The sequence below is a fragment of the Armigeres subalbatus genome, chromosome 3 (assembly GCF_024139115.2).
Source record: "Armigeres subalbatus isolate Guangzhou_Male chromosome 3, GZ_Asu_2, whole genome shotgun sequence".
Lineage (NCBI taxonomy): Eukaryota > Metazoa > Arthropoda > Insecta > Diptera > Culicidae > Armigeres > Armigeres subalbatus.
The window spans coordinates 324,211,427-324,232,820 of record NC_085141.1 but is presented as its reverse complement, the minus strand read 5'-3'; the positions used below and the strand labels follow the sequence as shown (position 1 = coordinate 324,232,820).

Here is a 21,394-nt window from a genome sequence, read left to right as displayed (position 1 = left end):
TTTCTTTTTTTTCCTATATTCTCCCTTCTTACGTATTTCATGATCCTTTTCCCCTCTTCTTTTTCTTTCCTCCTTCTTTCCTATTTCCTCTTATTTATTCCTTCTAACATATTCCACCTTCCTTCTTTCTAGTTCATTCTTCCTCCTTTTTTGGTTGTTCCTCCTACGTTCTTCCTTCATCTTTCTTTCTCTCTTCTTCCTTATTATATTTTCATTCTCTGAGTTCCATCACAGTAGGCAACGCGTTCGGTCACATTTTTTTGTTCAGCTTTTTTTTTCCGCGATCCGACAGGTAGAGTGAAAGAAATTCTGAAAACTTCTAGCTAATATGATGATGGATAGTTGATTTTACCCGACTGTTTCCGCGAATGCAAATTTTGTTTTCGGAAACGGTTTTCCTCCGATTTTTTATCCAGAAACCCTGAGTAAAGAATGATGTATGGTTATGTGTTGAGTGTGAATCATGGATGAAGATTCCCGTTCCTTACTATGCGATCCCTATGGATCAACCGGATCAATTTGTCAGGAATACTCTGTTCTAGTGCCCAGTAAAAGCATTGCTTGGAAACGAGCTTATTTTAACTAGCAGATATTTTTGTATTTTAGTGAAAAATCTATTGTCTTAGTGACTAAATTTCAATAAATTCTAGTCAGTCGCTGTAATTAAAATTTGGCTAGTAAACCTAATAATTTAAGGTCAGTCATCCTGAAGCTTCCAGTTTTATATAATTTTTGGTGTCAAGCAGTCGAAAAACCAGAAGAAATTTTTACCAAGGACAGTTTCTTTCAAGAGTTGTATAGTATGCGTCGATAAGGATTCAACGTTGACCCTCTCAGAAGTACGGAAAATGATCCCAGCACGGGAAGGGTACTGCTGTTATGGTGAGATCGAATCAATTTAACTTATGTTTTCTTTGATAAGAAAATTATTTTGAGCTTTTTAGTGGAATGTCTTCACTTGTCATAAGACGAGTTAATACAATCCCATTGAATTCCATCACTTAATTGTATCTTGACAGATACGTATTTCGACCTCAACAGTAAGGCCGTCTTCAGTGTCTCGTACTTGACTCGAGTACGTAAGTCGAGTCAAGTACGAGACACTGAAGACGGCCTTACTGTTGAGGTCGAAATACGTATCTGTCAAGATACAATTAAGTGGTGGAATTCAATGGGATTGTATTAACTCGTCTTATGACAAGTTATGTTTTCTATTAATTTATATTTGGGATCCTCAGTTGCTTCAAATAGTTTTCCTTTTTTCGATCTTCTTTTAAATAATCTGTTGTGCTTACTCGTAGCTATATAGCGCCTATTTGGCATAATCGAGTATCACAAATACATTTCTGTTGGTTTGTGCTTTAAATGTCATCTCATTTATTTATTATCGGACTAAGGCCGAAGTGACCTGTGCTGCACATAAAAGTCTTTTCCATTCAGCTCGGTCCATGGCTGCACTTCGCCAACCACGCAGTCTGCGAAGGGTCCGCAAATCGTCCTCCACCTGATCGATCCACCTTGCCCGCTGTGCACCTCGCCTTCTTGTTCCCGTCGGATCGTTTTCGAGAACCATTTTCACCGGATTACTGTCCGACATTCTTGCTACGTGCCCGGCCCACCGCAGTCTTCCGATTTTCGCGGTGTGAACGATGGATGGTTCTCCCAACAGCTGATGCAACTCGTGGTTCATTCGCCTCCTCCACGTACCGTCCGCCATCTGCACCATAGATGGTACGCAGCACTTTCCTTTCGAAAACTCCCAGTGCGCGTTGGTCCTCCACGAGCATCGTCCAGGTCTCGTGTCCGTAGAGGACTACCGGTCTAATTAGCGTTTTGTAGATTGTCAGTTTGGTACGGCGGCGAACTCTATTCGGAGTCTTGCGGAGTCCAAAGTACGTACGATTTCCAGCCACTATGCGTCTCCGAATTTCTCTGCTGGTATCATTTTCGGCAGTCACCAGTGAGCCCAAGTACACAAATTCTTCTACCACCTCGATTTCGTCACCACCTATGCAAACTCGCGGTGGGTGGCTTCTCTTGAACCTCTTCCTATCATGTACTACGTCATCGATGTGTTGATGACTAGTCCGATCCGCTTAGCTTCCCTCTTCAGTCTGATGTAGGCTTCCTCTATCTTCTCAAAGTTACGTGCCATAATATCTATGTCGTCGGCGAAGCCAAATAGCTGGACGGAGTTATTGAAAATTGTACCACTCGTGTTAATCCCTACTCTTCGTATTACCCCTTCCAAAGCGATGTTGAATAGCAGACACGAAAGACCATCACCTTGCCGTAACCCTCTGCGAGTTTCGAAGGGACTCGAGAATGCCCCTGAAATTCGAACTACGCACATCACCCGATCCATCGTCGCTTTGATCAGCCGTGTCAGTTGATCCGAAAAACCGTGTTCGTGCATTAGCAGCCATAGCTGGTCTGGATTGATTGTATCATATGCGGCTTTGAAGTCGATGAATAGATGATGTGTGGGCACGTTGTATTCGCGACATTTCTGCAGAACTTGGCGAATGGCGAACACCTGGTCCGTGGTGGAGCGTTCGCCCATAAAACCCGCCTGGTACTGCCCCACGAACTCCCTTGCAATTGGTGTTAGTCGACGGCATAATATTTGGGAGAGTACCTTGTAGACGGCGTTCAGCAATGTGATTGCGCGGTGTTTAAATAGCTCTCCTGGTAGTTGGTCAACCCCAGGGGCTTTGTTGTTCTTCAGCCGGCCAATCTCCTCCTGGATTTCCTGGAGATCCGGAGCCGGTAAAATTATGTCCTGCGCGCGTACTCCCAGGTCCATCACCATACCGCCACCTTTGTCTGCCACGGTCTCGATCTTCCTGCTGGCGCTTTTTCCTCCGGAAAATCGAGTTTTGTCTGTCCCGCGCCCGTTTATATCGTGCCTCGTTCGCCCTCGTGTAGTGTTACAGCAATCTCGCCCATGCTGCATTCTTCTCTTGCACTAACTGCTCACATTCGCCGTCATACCAGTCGTTTCTCTGATCCGGGGGCACCGTGCCAAGTGCAGCGGTTGCGGTGCTACCAATGGCGGATCGAAAAACTCTCCAGCCATCTTCAAGAGACGCTGCGCCTAGCTGCTCTTCCGTTGGGAGTGCCACTTCCACCTACGCGTATTCTTGGGCTAGTCTACCGGCTTGTAGCCGCCCAATGTTAAGCCGCGGCGTCCGACTTCGACGCGTGTTGTACATCGTCGAGAATTTTGAGCGCAGGCATACTGCAACGAGGTAGTGGTCGGATGCTATCAGTAAACCTCTCATAAATATAACGTCAAACGCCTATTGACCCTATGAGCAACTCTACTATAAACTAATTTGGACTGCGCATAATAAATACGCATATACTTTAGGGACTTGTATGGACATGCTGGGTTGATTTCGATTGGATATCAGGCGTAGTTGGCCTTCTAGACCAATTGATTTATACTCCAGAATAATTTGGAGAACCTAGAACATCTGCATCAATCTAATATAATACTGTTGATAATACACAAGAAGAGCTTCAGGGGCTTGCATGAACAAGCTGGGTAGATTTCCATTATAAAGTTCTTCTGAATCGGTAAATTTTACTCATGTTGAATTCAGTAAATCCGATATTTTCTACATTCTAAACGGCAGTATCCGTGCTCCAACTGATCTTGCAAAAAAAATGAGGATCCCTTGAAGCATAACGAACTGCAGGAAACTAGAAGAGGTGGATAAGACAACCGAGAAAGAATTGTAAAAATCGATTAGACGCCCGGGAACCTTCTGTTTGAAATAATGATTCTAATGATTTCTTTATCGCAGTATTCGACATGTTAACCAATATGTACTTTCCAACGTGCAATTAGGCTCAGGTTTCCCCTAATACAATTTCCATACAAATGCTCGCACTCTTATTCATTTAATCAATAAAACGGGTGTGATGAAATTTGCAAAAAAAAAGTTTAATCATAAGATGAATCATCGCACAAATGTACCATGCGTCTCCATATACTTTTATGCTTATATAATTTTTCAAAATTCCTAGCTACCGTTTCCTTTGGGAGGCCCATTTTTCTCTGAAAACACTTATGGGGACATTCAGATATTATAACCACTTGAAGCGTTTGTTTGAGAAACTGCATATGTAACATTTCTGACCAAAATGAGATTTTTATATAGGGGAAAATACCTATTCTTGGCAGTCTAAGACATTCGCCAAATTGAATGATAAAAATAATGAATAATTACACTAAAACACAGGTATAGTTCAACTGGTATACATTCGTATGCTCTTCCTTTGATGATTGGTGTTCACTTAATATAATATCTTTTACCACAAACTTAGTAAATTTAATATAAAGTAACAGGTCAACGTTTCTTCTATTGGCATAGCAATTTCTATTATCAGCAATGATTTTGCTCGCTTCAGCAACTAGACATGGAAGTAGAAAACTAGTAATGTATTGATGCCAGATGCTGGTTGTTTATATCCTCTAGTAGTAAAATTCTTTCATAATAATCGGCCGCACGCTCATCTCGCTTCACTCAATTTTGGGAGAAATTTTATTAATTATCAAAACTGGCTTAAAACAAAACATGAATTTTAGCCTTGGCATCAATTTTACATATGTCACGTGGAAGATAGGCAAAAACATTTAAACACATTGTAAAACAAATTTTACCCCTTATGCGGCCAACAAAAAACAGACGTGAATGGTAGATAGGGTACCCGTGTACCCAGATATTGACAATTTCATAACTTTTACCATTTTTAACCTATTTGAATAATGTTGGTCATTTTGGAGAAGGGAACTTACATATTTTTCGTCCGCTGCCAAGATTTACATCTTTTGTCTTTTGTAATGCCTTAGAGTCTTCACGCGTAAGCAAAAGTCTATCAATCAGTTTAAAATATACAACTTGCTCTTTAAGGTCCTTAGATTTGAAGGTCCTTACATGATATGTTTGTTTCATCAAAATAATCATGGGGGTTGTATACAACGACGTAAACTATGTAAAACCAAATCTATACACATAAGATTGAGCTGGAGCCACCTCATTCGTACACTACGTTTCACAGTCGAATAATTGATAATACCCTAAAAGTAGGCAATTATTTATGGTTGAAATGCGCTATGTAGGAACGGGAATGGTTATGATTTTTTTTATGAGCTTGGAAAGTATTAAAGTTGCAAAAGGAAAACGGTTTTGTCAGCCACATAAGGCTTAAAATACTACGGTGTGGCTATCACTTTTGATATAATTCATGGTCTGAGTAAAAATCTGAATAGAAGCATTTGTATTCTAACACTTTTTTAAAATAAATGCCAACGCCGGATATTTTGTTCGTAGTTTTGCTAAAATCAAATCACATGAATTGTGCGTGGTATTTTTTTAGCGTGTGTTTTATATGCTCACAAACACATTCTCTCGCTCTATTCCGAAGTGCGCTGCTGCCAAAGAAAACGAACAGTCCCAATTTTATTTAGTGAAACATAGAGCAAATATTGGATAAATTTGCTATTTGTGGTGATAATCAAGTGGTAATAAAGTGTAAAAAGTAGTTTACGTACCTAATTTGTCGTATCATACACGATAAAGAGAAGAAACAGGCGATCCAAAAAAGTAAGTAACAGTTTGCTTTTCGTCTGCTGCTTTCTTGGGCGATGTAATAATGGCAAGGATTTCGTAGGTGCAAATTTGTTTCGGTGATTAATTCGTCAAATCTTGCTACTTTTACACAAACAACTTATTCAAATGAAAGCCTAGACTTGAAATTGTGTGATTGATTCAAATTTATGTCCATAAATAGTGTATGTTTGCTGGAAAACGCAAATATTGTTGAGGGTGCCAACAAATGTCGCACCCTGCCAAAGCCGTATTCTACCCTGAATCATCTTCCAAAAATACGTATGCTGGCAAAAATTACGAAAAAAAAAATTTGTTCAGGAATGTATGACATTTCTTCGTTTGTTTGGGAAACTGCACATGTCCAAGAACTTTGAAGAGAAATTATGGAGTACAGCTTACAGTTTTTGCACTGGAACTGCCCCAGGGTGTTGAGTTTTGCCAAAAACTATTGATCTGTGTCGAAAAAATCAAAAGATTCGGTACCAATTTCTTTAAAAACAGTTTTTTGTTGTTTTCTCGAAATTGTTTTAAATGGACTTATGAAGTTTCTCAAACAAATGATTCACTCAGATTATCTTTGTTTTTTAAAGGTATAAATGATTTCAATTCGATGCCTACACATATCAAACGTGCAACGACATTATCACAATTCAAGAGACTTTGTGTTTCACACGTAAAAGCTGTCGTTTAAGCAGCTACTTAGTTGACTTTTTAAAAATCATTAATTATTGTATCTTGACGAAGTTTGACCTACGGATATTTTGTTTGGACAATTGTGTTTTTCAATTATTGAGGCACTAATAAACTATTTTGTTCGCCTCGATGATGATGATGGATTTTATATTTATTGACGTAATTGTAATTTGACTTTTTTCTTGTGTAGTCTACAAAAGTTTGAGTCTCTCGCGCGTAAAGCAGATATGAATGATTTTTTAATTTATGTACAGACTTGCGCTTTTTCAGCTGTTTTAATGATTATGCGGATTAATAATGGGCTATGATATCGACGGAGCGGTAACACAAGTTTTGATTTTGTTGACAACGACATAGTTTATTATTGATGCTTTCGAGTGGCAAACGTTACACATGTTATAACATGCAACGCGATTCTTGGTGGAACTTTTGAAATCTGTGCGAGAGGTATCACAAGTTTTGCATTTTTATGAACTCGAAGCATCACTACTGATACTTATGAGAATCTGTAGATGAAATAAACAGTTTTTTTACATTTCATATTTTTGCTGGATAGTAATGGAAAGTTATGAAATTTATATCTGTGATGGTAATCAGATCGTTTTTGTTTTGTTTTGCAAATCTGATTAAAATGTTGTTAAATTAAATTCAATTATCTTAAAGATAAATCGTCTAGCTCAAACCTTTGTAGGGGTATGTGCAGGGATGGAATGCTCCTCAGAGCGAATCAGGAGAAGAAAAAAAAAATGCTCACTGCTCTCGACACACGAATCTTTGCTCTTCTCTTTTGTACTTTTGCGTTTCTCTCTTTTTCGGGTAGCTCCGAAATATATTCATTTCTCAATGATAACTAAATGGTTTGACTCAATGAGGTGAGGAAAAAGTTGCTCATTGAGTATCTTTGAGCCTCTTTCCGACGGATGGAATTGGTGGTGGCGAATAAATTTATGATAATTAGTTGGCTAATCTAACGGTAGCCAGTAGGTTATTGTATTTATCGTGTTTGTTTAGAAAACAATTCAATCACTGTCATAATGCGTGTTTAAGACTGTTCCATTTAATGTGTACACGTTGAAGACATTACTTAAAAGAGCTTAATAATTTTCATTCAAAATTGACGCAGTCGATCAAATCTTGTATTATTGGTCAAAACGGTATACACTGGAGTCACTTTTCATGCGGTTTGATATGAGGTTTCTTTTTTATGCGGATTTTGGATCTCACGCGTTTTAACGCGTTTACACAATATTTTAAAGGAGGTCTTGGTGCCTTTATGCCACTAAGATCAAGGGATCTCTCCCTGGCCCTTACATTTTCATCTTCTTTAATCATCATCATCATCATCTTCATCTATCTATATAAAAATGAGTTTGTATTTCCTTTGAGGCAACTCACGAACGGATGGACCGATTTGCTAGATTTCCTTACTAATCGATACGTTTTGAGATCAGCTGTGTTTATATGTATGAAAAGATAGAGCATTTTGCTGGGAAAGTTGAACAAATGTAAAAATAGTACGTTATTAAGAGTTCTGAAGAAATCTATCAGCTTGAACGGAAATCGATCTAGAGGGCGACGGCTTATTCAACTAATCAATTGACAGTTAGGTTGAAATAAAAACAACCCGAGCAAGATCGGGCAGGTTCGACTAGTCTTTAAATTAAAATAAGTTTGCATTTCCTTTGAGGCAATATAACTCACGAACGGATGGAATGATTTGCAAGATTTTCTCACTAATCGAATCGTCTTGGGATCAGCTGTGTTTGTACATACTAATAGTTGATCAATTTGCCGGGAAAGTTGAGAAGTTGTCTAAATGCAACGGTTTCATAAGAAAGCCATCAAGCTCGAACTGAAATCGATCTAGAGTGCGACGCCTCAATCAACTAAATGATTGACATATCACAAATAAAACCCGAGCGAGATCGGGCAGGTTCGCCTAGTATAAGATAATTTCGTCAATAATCTCTTTGCAATTCAAATTGTAATTGCTAACCAGATAAATGTAGAATTGGCTACATCAAGCTGCCTGTTGCTTAGAAGCAGTAAATAATTAATTTAGGAATGGGCGATACCGATACGATATATCGGGAATCGATATTTTCGCTCTGATTAATCGATATTTGGTATCGATTTTTTTTTAAGCGGGCTTGGTATTCATATGGCTACTGCTTCTGCCTCATACGCAGGAGGTCGTGGGTTCAATCCCAGGTCCGTTCCATTCTCCTACTTTGTATTTTTCTCTTTATTTCTCATGTTCTAGCAATCGATAGAACTGGAAATGGACTTCCATACCGTTTCCATTACTATTCCTATACCTTCAACTTGAGTATTCTAACAGTAATCTACTAGAATTGGGAATGAACTATAGAGCTCGTTTCCTACATCCAATTAGAAATTCCATAAGTTACCTTCTCCTATCTATCACATTGGCAGCTCGTTAACCAAGACGGACCTCTGCCTCTCCAACCTAACCCAAAAATTCCAACAAATTCCGCATGAACTCGTGGCAAGTGCAGAGGTATATTCGGCCTGCAGCGGGCGAGTGATTGCATTATCATTTCCTCCCCTTCCCTACATTGACTTGCATTCTGACGTGGCAGGCACCAGTATGAAGATGTGTGCTAGTCCCAAGCAAACATCGGTTGGTTCCCTGTTCAAGAACAGCTGATCTGGTCATAATGGAGTAGCAACTACGAGCAGTCAATCAAGCTCAAGCTCAAGCTCAATTTTGTATCGATTTTTTTATGTTCGATATTTGGCCGTATCGATTTCTTCGGATTTCGATGTTTTTGATTAACGAGACATTACCCGTAATACGAAAGAGTGGACAATATAGCATACATTAGATTCGATCCATTAAAAATGCGAAACTTCGGGGCGTGATTCGATGATCTGAAATAGAAAACCTATATTCTACTTTTTTTTTGCTCCTACTTTAAATTTTGCGGACGTACCGTTATATCGGAATATCGATGTTTCAACGCCTATATTTTTCGGCATCGATATTTCTACAATAAAAACATCGATTCGGCGTATCGATATTTTTTCGAAAAACGCCCATTCCTAAATTAATTAAAACATAGAATGGTGCTCTTTTCTACCCGTTCATGGATGCTATACACAGTTCCTATTCTCATGCTGGTCTCATAAAGGTACGAATGTGCGAGGCTGTTGTGCTGGTAGCGATGGTATGACAGAAGTATGCTTCCATTCCTCTGTACGTTCAGTGTGAAAGAACAACAAAAATGATGCTCCTCAAATAGACACATTGAGACGACCGGTGTCTCTCAAAGAGAGTCGCTCCTCATTTTTCCCACAACGAAGAGCATCTTTATTGCCTTTCTCGTACAACTAAGTTGTACCGAAAGGCTATCATTTCACTCCGAAAACGAACTATTTATAGAAGCCTTTGAGACCCATAGTATTATATATCAATCGACTCAGCTCGACGAGCTGAGCACATGTCTGTCTGTCCGTGTGTATGTATGTGTGTGCACAAAAGCTATAAAAAACATTAGACAACTTTTCGTATAGTAATCCTTAACCGATTTTCTTGCAACAAGTTTCATTCGACAGGGGACAAAGCCTTGTTGATCACTATTGAATTTTATAACGATCGGTCATTGCGTTTAAAAGTTATGAAGAAAATGGTACATCGGACCATAGAAACCCCATATAAAGTTGGTGTCTTAACTAAATGCGAGAAAGGCACCACCAACGCTAGGTGGATTAATCTGGGTTTTTTATGTTTTGATCATGTCCGTGATGTTTTGTTGCTCATTTATGATGAACTTTTTTTTGCTCATTGAGCCCATAATGCGAGTAAATGCCAAGCCTGGGTATATGGCGGGACCATCATCATCATTAGTATTTTAACTTATATGAACATGCAATCATGCAAACATGCAAGTAGGAGTGACTTCAACGCCGTTAAAGTGATGTACCTTTTCCAACTTTGTGACCAAATAATCTTGAAATTTTTCCCAATCAAACAAAAAACGCCAGTAACCAGTCGATTTTAGAGGTTGACAAAAACGTTTTCTGATTTTTTAGGTAAGTAGGGCTGACGCACATGGGGTTCGCTTCCTCCGTTCTTCTACTCCGTGCTCCGTGGAACAATTTAAGTTCTTCGGTAGAACAGACACGTTCATGCACTGGATAACGTCTCGATAATTCATTGAACGTCGTTGAACCGTGCTCGAGATGCACAAGGTAAGACCGCTATCCTCCAGAGCTTCATTCAAGTCATTCACGTCGTCAAAGCCATGCAACACGACTTTAAGTTAGCAACCCTTCTTATCGATGCAAAAAGTAAACAACTCGAATTGGAATCGCTTTTGATGATTCGATTGAAAACAAGATGACATCCTCGCCGATCTCTTATTCTAGTATTTCTAATATAATTAAGTAATAATAATATGTATTTGTGGTCCCGATCGATCGGGCTACAAAAAAGATATTTTAGTTACTAAAATATCTTTTGGCTACAAGACCATTGTCGCCCGTCAGAAAAATCGGGAGATGAAATCGAGCGAACAAATAAAAACTTTACCAGTATAGTGTGAGCCCGCAAGCGAAAAGCACGTCCAAATATGCTGCTGTCTTCAGATGAATCACCCGAATTTCTGCTGATCAGAACGTCAGATGAATCAGCCGAATTTCTGTGGAAACGTCACGCACAATCAAAATTATGCGCTCGGATGCACGGCTTACTTAGGACTGGTTTAAAAAAACTGTTTATCTTCAACTAAGACAGTAAATAAATTTAAAAGACCCGCAATTCCGTCGAGAATGGTATGTTATTGTGTTAATCGTGGGCTTTATGGCGATGCGGTTGCGACGTCAATCGTCTTAAGGGAACGTTCACAAATTACGCAACGCTTAGAGGGGAGGGGGTTGAGTAAAGTGTGACGATCCATACAAAATTTTCAGATGCTTTATACAAAAGTGTGACATAGGGGAGGGGTTTGAAAAGTCCAGTTTTTGCGTTACGAAATTAATGGATCTTCCTAATGCTTGTGTGTGGCTTTGATTCCCGCCCAGGTAAGGAGGAAACTTGAGCATTCCAGTTCGAGACAGCAACACGTACGGACGTGTTTTTTGCTCGCGCATTTTTTCGAAGTGTTTTTTTCTCGTTTGTTCGCTGTTTACGTTTTTCGCTTGTCGCGTTGGCGTTATTTTCTCCCGGACCCGTCATGGGAGACTCGGTGGCCGATTCGGTCGCTGGAAAAGTGCCTAAGCGCACTGCTCTTGGAGGCGCGGGTAACCCCTCCAAGCAGCTTTTGCAGAGCAATGTGTTCTCGCCGTTGCCGCTTGATGACGCCGGCAATCCGCCGAAAAAGAGGAAGAAGCAGCAATCGCAGCTGCCGCAGGTGCAACCGGAGCGGAAGGAGAAGTGTCCGCCCGTGTTTGTGAAGGGCGATCCGCCGGATTTACGCCCAAAAATTCGCCAGCTGATCGCTAAGGGGCTGAGATGTACTTTTCGGCTCTGCAGCGAGGGCGTGAAAGTGATGCCGGCCAACAGGGACCATCATCAATCCGTCGTGGAGTTCCTCGAGGTCCACAAGTATGAGTACTACACTCATGACAACCCCGGCACGAAGCCGCTCAAGGCTTTGCTGCGAGGACTTCACGACATGAAGGAGGAAGAGCTCCAAGCAGAGCTTGAAAGTTGCGGACTGAAGCCAGTAGCCGTCCACAAGATCGCTCGTCACGACAAGGCGAGGAGATATCGCGACCAGCTCTACCTCATCCATCTGGAGCACGGCTCCACTACCTGGAAGGACCTGAAGCTGGTTGGCGTTATAAATTACACCGTCGTTGACTGGGAGCGATATCGGCCAGTGCACCGCGATGTCACGCAATGCACCAACTGCTTCAATTTCGGGCACGGCACCAGGAACTGCCGCATGAAGCCGCGCTGCAACAAGTGTGGCGAACCCCATCCGACTGACGAGTGCGACAAAATGGAGGTGGCCGATCCCAAGTGCGCCAATTGTGGCGACAAACATCGGGCCACCACAAAGGGCTGCCCAAAGCGAGCCGAGTTCCTGGAAATCCGGAAGAAGGCTTCCACCAGGACCATTCCGAAGAAGAACCGTGTTCCTGTAATCAACGAGGTGAACTTTCCAGCCATCCCGGCTCCCCGTCGTGTGATTCCAATACTCCCACCGCTACAGCCGCACAAGCGACTGGCAGCGGCAGCTGCATCGGTCCAAGCTCCAGCATCGTCGGCACCATCCACCAGCGAATGGCCCCCGCTTCATCCTCCTGGGTTCCGTCGGCAGTCGGAGAACGAAGCCGTCCCACCGGAAGAATCTGCCCCGCTGTACACTCCGGAGCAACTGATGCCGATCTTCGCGCAGCTCGCCACTCGACTGCGCGGCTGCAAAACCCGATTCGACCAGGTCTTCACACTTGGCATGTTCATCATTGAAAATGGCTGCTAGGGTGGGCCTGGTCAACTGGAACGCTTGCTCGCTAAAGAGCAAAACAATCGAGCTGAAGGATTTCCTTGAGGAGAAGGAAATAGACGTGGCGTTCATCACCGAAACGCACCTAAAACCGGAGGTGAACATCAACATCCCGGACTTCCGCATCGTGCGACTCGACCGGCCGACCAGGGGAGGTGGTGTGGCCATCGCTCTTCGCTACAACATCAACTGTCGTCTGCTTCCAAGCTTCCAGCTCAGTGTCATCGAGGCCATCGGTGTTGAAATCACCACTTCGGTCGGCACAATCGCGCTCATCGCGGCGTACTGTCCAACGCAAGCCAAAGCCGGCGATGGATCATCGGCTGCCCTTCGGAGGGACATCGTCAAGCTGACACGGAGGCAAGGCCAGTATATCATTGCCGGCGACTTGAATGCCAAACATCAAGCCTATGGCAACAGTCGCGGCAATCGAAACGGCACCATCTGGAGCAACGCCATGGAAGAAGGCCACTACACGATCCTGAGCCCGGATTCCCCCACTCGGCTGAGTCGGTCCGGTGCCCACGCAACGCTCGACCTCTACGTAACAAACCTGAGTGACCACGTCTCGCAGCCGGTTGTATACCAGGAGCTCAGTTCGGATCACTATCCGGTGGTGGCGGAACTGGGCTCCTCGGTCAATCGGCACCAGCAGTTACGGCGGAACTACCACCGAGTGAACTGGCAGCGGTTCCAGCAGTACGTCGATAACACCGTCGACTACGAGGTGCGTCCGGAGACGCCGGAAAGTATCGACCGCCAGCTGTGCGCTATCGAGGAGGCGATCACGGCGGCCCGAGAGCAACACGTACCGACGGCTCGGCAGGTAAGCAACTCCTTAAACATCGATACACTCACCAAAGATTTGATTCGATTGCGGAATGTCACTCGCAGGCAGTTTCAGCGTACTGGACTGCCTGAGCTTAAGGCACGCTGCAATCGAATCACAAAATTATCAAGGCCAGAATGGTGGACCTCAAAAATAACGACTTCTCGAATAAGATCCGCACTCTCCCAGATTATGCTAAGCCGTTCTGGAAAATGACCAAAATTCTAAAATCCAAGCCTCGGCCCATTCCACCTTTGATCCCACTAGACAATAATGGCTCTAAGGATCGCTTGATAACTCCTGAAGAGAAGGTTGCTGAAATAGGTCGTCACTTCGTCAGCTCACACAATCGTGGGCAGAACATCGTCAGTCCACACGAAGCAGCCGTCAACGAGCATGCTAACAACATCCATTTGATTCCCAACGACTTCTCGGAGGAGTTGGAGATCTCAGCTGACGAATTGACGGCCTATATCAAATCGTCGAAGAACATGAAGGCCCCAGGCTTCGACAGCATCCTGAATCTCGAGCTCAAACACATGAGTGCGCCGTTCTTTGAGCACCTCTCGCTGATCTTTAATCAGTGTCTCCGGCTTAGCTACTTCCCATCGTCCTGGAAGTCAGCGAAAGTCATCCCCATCCGGAAGCCTGGGAAGGATCCTTCCTCCCCCAAAAGTTATCGACCCATCAGCCTTCTCTCAGGGTTATCCAAGCTATTCGCTAAAGCTATTCATCATCGGTTACTTGAGTCTGCCGAAAATCTCAACATCTTGCTCGAGGAACAGTTTGGTTTCCGACGCGGTCGGTCAACTGTACACCAACTGACCCGAGTTACCAACGTCCTCAGACGGAACAAGTTTGTCTCGAAAACATCCGCCATGGCCTTACTCGATGTCGAGAAGGCATTTGACAATGTATGGCATGATGGCCTGGTGTACAAACTACAACGCTACAATCTTCCCAGCTACCTGGTGAAAATCATCAACAATTACCTGTCGGCAAGGACATTCCGGGTCTCAATCAGCGGAGCGAGTTCCAATGCGCACAACATCGTCGCAGGCGTCCCCCAGGGCAGTATCCTCGGACCCCTGCTTTTCAATCTGTTCACCTCCAACATGCCAGAACCTCCAGAAGGCGGCATTCTGTCTCTGTTCGCAGATGACACATCCATCGTCTACAACGGTAGAGTGATCAGAGCGCTAGTGGCAAAACTCCAACGAGGCCTGGATGCCCTGACAGAGTACCTCACCAGCTGGAAGATCTGTATCAACGCGGCGAAGACCCAGGTCATCATTTTCCCCACTCCAAATCCCCTAAACTTGTTCCGCCTGGGGACTGTAAAATCATCCTCAATGGCACGACTGTGGAATGGGCCAATGAGGCCGGCTACCTTGGCTTGACCCTCGACAGCAAGCTTATTTTCAGGCAACAGGTTGACAAAACGGTGACAAAGTGTAACGTCTTGTTGAAACTACTGTACCCTTTGATCAACCGCCGGTCGTCATTGTCCCTGAAAAATAAGCTTGCTGTCTACAAGCAAATCATCCTCCTGTGATCGAATATGGCATGCCGGTCTGGGAGAGCTGCGCTAAAACCCACCACCTCAAACTTCAACGGGTCCAAAACAAATTCCTGAGGATGATCCTCAACACCCTCCCAGGACAAGAACATCCGAGCTCCACCGTCTGGCCGGAATAAAAACCTTACATGAACGCTTTGGTGAGTGTAAAGAAAGTTTAGGGTCCGTTGCTTGCACTCGGACCAAGAAGCGCTTAGGGCGCTAGTTCCAATCTAGGTTATCAAATTTTTATTGTAAATATTAGTGTACATAGTAGTTAGGTTATCAAATTTTAAAAAACACACTAGCGCCTCCTGAAGGCCGTCATGATACATTATATTTTAAAAATTAAGTAGAAACATATAAATAATAATAATAATAATAATTAAAATTGAAGTTGGAGGGCCAAGCCGGCCGATCACTGTACATGTCAAAAATAATTGTAAAACAAAAAATGTGTAAATAAAGAAGAATTTTACTACTACTACTTACTAGGAGGAAACTTTTCGTGATCGAAAAATTCTCCACAGGTCCACTGGGTGTTATGCGTCCTGTCCGTTGTTTCAAATACCTTCCCAACAATCTAACTCAATGACGCCCTTCGTCGTCCACGAATCAGGAGCCTCTCGTATTAAATCAAAGCTTCGTTTCCCTTCTTAGTTACGGTAAAGATGGGCGTAATTATTCCTTGAACTACTAAGATATTTCATCATAAATATTTCAAACTCTACTAAGCGTAACGACGTAACGACTATTATTGATACCATACTCTGTTATGAACATAAGAGGTAAAATAATACCAAAAATTAATACATATGCACAATACTGCAGGCATAACATACTCTGTAATACTCAACGCATCACAAATAATTATTTGTTTGGTATAGAAATATCTTAGCATGTTATGGCTTAAGTATTTTGCATATAAGTTTTTGGTATTATTTTCTTGTATTTCACCTCTTATACAAGGCTAGTTCCTAACAATTTCTGTTACCGAGGTCATCGCTCGTGCTCGGGGACAGATACATAAATCAAAACAATAAAAAAATATTTTATTCTCGTGTTTCATTTGTGATTCAAATCTGCAGAAAAAAAAAACTGAGCACAGTGCCGGTTTAAGCTCTTGAATCTCAACTGTAACCAAAAAGAGTCTAGTATGGCCTGCATGTTTCAGATTCATATTCAAGCCGTACAATTTGAATCACTGCTGATTATATTCTCACATTATCTCATCTCGATGGCCCCCAATATCAAGAAATAAATGTATTATGATCCGTAGTTGTCTTGTTCTTTCACGCCTTCTGCCGCAAATATGTAGTAACTCGGTTACCTTATCAGTTATGTGAAAATGGTAATGTGAGTAGGACCTAAACTCCCATATCAGTCCCATCTTTGCTAGAATTCCTATCAGTACATTCAAAGTTAATTGCCTATATGCCGGGTATTAAGCCACCCGGAGTGGAAATTAATTACTATGTCTGAAACTTGATTATGCATATGTACAACATGTGATAGATTTAGTTCGGAAAAGGTATTGGAGGGTAACCGCCCTTCGGTGGGGTTTGATCCCACGACCCCAGTTCGCATGACAGGTGCTTTCCCTACTAAGCTACGAAGGACCTCCGTCGTCCACCGCAGCTTAGCGGGTACTGATGAAACCAAATTCCCAGCACCAGGTACCAGCCGATCTCTCGCAATACATTTTCAGAACTAACTCTCTCAAATGTATTTTTGTACACATCATGTCAACCAAGTAGGATGAGTATTTAGTATTGTCCGGCTCCTACACACTTGCTTCATCAGCAACGGCGCTCAATGAAGTAGGGTTGTGTGAGGTTGTGCCAGTTTGGTCGTCAGATCCCAACACGACCACACAAGCGAAGAGAGATCGCCACTCGAGATCAGTACATTCAAAGTTAATTGCCTATATGCCGGGTATTAAGCCACCCGGAGTGGAAATTAATTACTATGTCTGAAACTTGATTATGCATATGTACAACATGTGATAGATTTAGTTCGGAAAAGGTATTGGAGGGTAACCGCCCCTTTGATGTGTACAAAAATACATTTGAGAGAGTTAGTTCTGAAAATGTATTGCGAGAGATCGGCTGGTACCTGGTGCTGGGAATTTGGTTTCATCAGTACCCGCTAAGCTGCGGTGGACGACGGAGGTCCTTCGTAGCTTAGTAGCAGGCCTGGTAGCGAGTCACTTTTTAGTGACTTGGTCACTATTTTGAGTCTAGTCACTATAAAGTCACTATTTGCATCCAAAAGTCACTAAAGTCACTATTTTTCGGAAAATGGTCACTAAAGTCACTATTTTTGCATTGCCTCTGGTAGAAAAGTTCAAAATAAAAATCATTTGTACTTTATATTTGTATTATTATCAACCAAACCAAAAAAGTTCCAAGTGTAAATCGTGAGACTATTTTTGATTCATGTCAACTATGATATATTTTTTTCACGAATGGAATTTATTAAAATGCGAAAGTCTAACCCCAAGTAAAGAGTACAGAATTGAGGAGTATTGGAACCAGAACTACGTCTGTTGGTGAGCGTCAATACGGAGGGTGACAAAGATAGGTCTCAGTTTTGTCACATGACAATGATGTTTGATGTTTCTCAACGTTAGGAAGAATAATGAGCGATAACGGGGTCGTAACAGAAAGTACAGTATGACTGTTTAATTCATTTATGATTGTTAAATCTGTCTTGCGACCCTCCGAGATAAGCCGCGAAAAATAATTGTAGACCCAGTTATGTCAAAAGTAATTCTGGCACAAGCCACTAAATTCAAAATTTTTTGATTGAAATTATTTCAGAAATATCACATCTTATGAAAAGATTCTGCCATTTAGAAATTAAAGTTTATTAGAATTTCTAAATTTCAAAAACTCAAATCCAAAAACTTCATTTAAATTTATTATTAAAACATAGTTTAATAACAAGTAAAATATTTTTTTAAATTTCTACACATGATAATTCACATGCGCTAAACATAATTCACATGCGGATGAGTGCAAAATTTGGAAAATGTTAATCGTGTAAAAACAGAATCCAGTGTACTTTATATTTTTCAAACAAATATTCAAATCGTGATTCCAAATAGTTCACTGGCTAGGCGTCAATCAGATCATTTTATATCATTCTTTGGCTATTATATTTAGAAAAAAGTTTTGTTGTAATTATCAACATAATTTTGTGATACAACTTATAACTCACTACTCGTTCCCATGACGCCTGGTATATACCTTATCGTGGTGTGTTACTTAATATGAGGTACCATGGTAACATTGCTAGCTTCTGGCTGATCCAATGAATACCATCCTCAATATCCAACTCTGTAGTACTTATGAATGTGTCGCAGTCATTGGCCTCTTGCATCCATCCTCCCCCTTCGTACAATGAAGATGGGCGTGGCTAATAGTAAGTAATCCTCATAATTTTGTTGTTTTTGCCTTTTCTTGATTTCTGATAGCATTCTAGATAAGGATTTCAAAGATAAAACACAAGTTTGCAATCTACGAATCATACCTGCAACTTTTAGCTCTATATCCGGTTCAAAACTTCATACAAAAGTCACTATTTGGTAACTTTTTCGGCAATTAAAAGTCACTATTTGGTCACTTTTTCGTCATCGCTGGTCACTAAAGTCACTATTTTGAACGGCATTCATTGCTACCAGCCCTGTAGTAGGGAAAGCACCTGTCATGCGAACTGGGGTCGTGGGATCAAACCCCACCGAAGGGGCGGTTACCCTCCAATACCTTTTCCGAACTAAATCTATCACATGTTGTACATATGCATAATCAAGTTTCAGACATAGTAATAGAATTCCTATTCATATGGGACACTTATGCGATTGTGGGCAGTAAAGATCACTCAAACGGTGGGAACCGCATAAATCAATTATCGGCACACTATGGCAGCGGTTGTGGCTACGATGTAAACCGCAAAGCGGTCTAAACGTGTTGATAAGTATCTCTTCTCTCACCAGCAGTAGCCGGGCACGAGGCCATAAATAATAAAGCACTTTGAATCTGTGTACAAGCAGCAACATCTATGGCGCGGACGCTTCCGAGGAATGTCGATGATGCTGGTCCGCTATAGGTTGAACTTGATTAGACACTTCACCTAACTACTCATTACGTAATAGTGAATATGTTACAAAGCTTAATGTTGGAAGGCACGGACAAGCATAACTCATACGGTCGTCATACCATATCTTGGAATGGTTGAAGGAGATAATTGAATAGTTTGCTTGAGAAACTGCGCATGTTAACCATTGAAATCATTTCGTAATCAATCGATTCAGAGCTCGACAGGGATCTTTGCAAGTACCTCATATATGATTATTGTAACATATTTATATAAAAAGGAATAGTGTCAACTTCTTTTCTACAATGGCCTGAGCATTGGAATAACCCTTTCAGGCGCCCTATGGTGTCCTAGCAGAGGCAAACTCATTTATATTTTTTCTCTTTCCCATCCATCCACAGCACAGTAAAAAGAGTTCAGCAGAACCGTGCAACCGCAAGCTAGTATCCGCTTCACAAAATTCCATCGATGGCAGTGAGGATCGTTTTATTGAAGTACCCGTACCACCGAGCGGAGACAGTTCTTCGTCCTGTGTAGTGCAAGAAGTCGTCCCGATCACACCGGAAGATGATTCCACCAAAGCCAAACAAAAGGCCAAGACCAAAACGCGCCAGCAACGGGAAAGCAGCCTAAAGAACACATTCGGTTGGACTCGAATCGATGTGCTCACCATGCTGGTCGTGTGCATCTTTCTCGCATCGTTCTGCTTCTCTGCAGTGGTGGAAGCCCTGCAAACCCTGTCGCACATCCACCACCAGGACGCAATGCACTATCCCATTCCTGTGCTCATACTCGGCGCGATGGGACTCATACTGAATGGGCTCTGCTATCTGCTGATCGGCGGCTACACGTATCACCAGGGCAGCTTTCTTTACATCACGTCCAGCGGGACGGTAATACTGAACCGAGTCGTCACCGGTGACGGCATTCGGAAGGGCGAGCGTCGGCTGTCGGGGTCACGGCGGCACGTGGCAACCAGCGCGGCGGAATCGCCAAAGCGACAAAGCGTGCGGGAACTGATGAGAGATATCTGCAGTAAGTATAGACACGGATGGCCGTGGCATGACTCAATTTAGCCAGCAAATTGGTGGTGATTTGTTGTTACTCTCGTCTATCCCTCTCATCCCAATAGGTACAATTTTCGTCATTGTGTGCTCGATGATAGTGCATTATACCAACGAAGATGAAGATACGTCCAAGTTTGTCGATCCTCTGTGTTCGATAATGTCTTGTGTGGTTCTTATGACGCTTAGCTATCCCTACAGTAAGTATGCATTCTTTAAGTAACAGTAAACCGAACAATATTCATAAATTTACAAACTTCTCACATTTGACTAGCAAAAAATTTTGAAAAAGGAATTCGACACAATTTCTGTAAACAAAATGAAGCATTGCAATTGATCTTTCTGCTGTCACTAAACGATTGTGTTTTGTATTTTATTGAAGAATTTTCGTTTCGAAACAGCTTTCTTTTGAAAAATGGTCTTGAAAAGAAGCGATTTATTTTCAATTATGTGTCTTCCCAAGACAAGCTGGTGTACTTGGTGACGGCTTCGATTGTAGCAGATTTCGTGCTTGACCAGCTTGTTCGGCAACAGGAGGCGGGTGCCGGTCTGAATCTTACGGCGAGTGATCATTGAGCTTGTGTTATTTGGAGTGCGTCAGGCGGGAAAGATTCTCGCTTCGTTTTTTGTCAAACATGACGATGTTCCTCTGCCTTCTTTATTTTGTGTTATTTAACCGCTACTGTGCCGAAATCTACTGTGGTATTCTGCTGCCAGAATCCACACAGAATCTAATTTTAGATTTTCCATTACTCATTGTTGTTGTCGTTGTTGGTCCATCTCACACTGAGTCCATTGTGTCCATTTGTCCCACGGGACTGGTGTCAGGCCATTAGGCTGAAGGCCATTTGGCCGAATGGTCATTAGGCCGAACGGCCATTAGGCTGAATGGCCATTAGGCCGAACGGTCATTAGGCCGAATGGCCATTAGGCCGAATTAGCAAAAAGAAGCAAGAAGTGAAAAATCAGAAATTCTTTCTTCTCCGTTCTTCCTTCTTTCATCTTCCATCTTTCTTTTTCATTCTTCTTTCTTTCTTCTTCTTCCTGCCTTCTTC

The 21,394-nt window shown here is 42.2% G+C and overlaps 1 protein-coding gene across 5 annotated transcripts in view; it reads left to right on the top strand.

The window, feature by feature from the left end:
* The window catches only part of LOC134225506 (uncharacterized), a 161,929-nt gene that overhangs the window by 119,996 nt on the left and 20,539 nt on the right, over nucleotides 1–21,394 (top strand). For 4 of the 5 annotated variants that reach the window (XM_062705662.1, XM_062705663.1, XM_062705666.1 and 1 more), the window contains 2 exons: nucleotides 19,677–20,310; nucleotides 20,408–20,539. In XM_062705662.1, the coding sequence (XP_062561646.1) occupies nucleotides 19,677–20,310; nucleotides 20,408–20,539 (766 nt within the window). Of the gene's footprint in view, nucleotides 1–19,182; nucleotides 19,277–19,676; nucleotides 20,311–20,407; nucleotides 20,540–21,394 lie in introns of those variants that run through there. The other variant, XM_062705664.1, reaches the window with a different exon arrangement.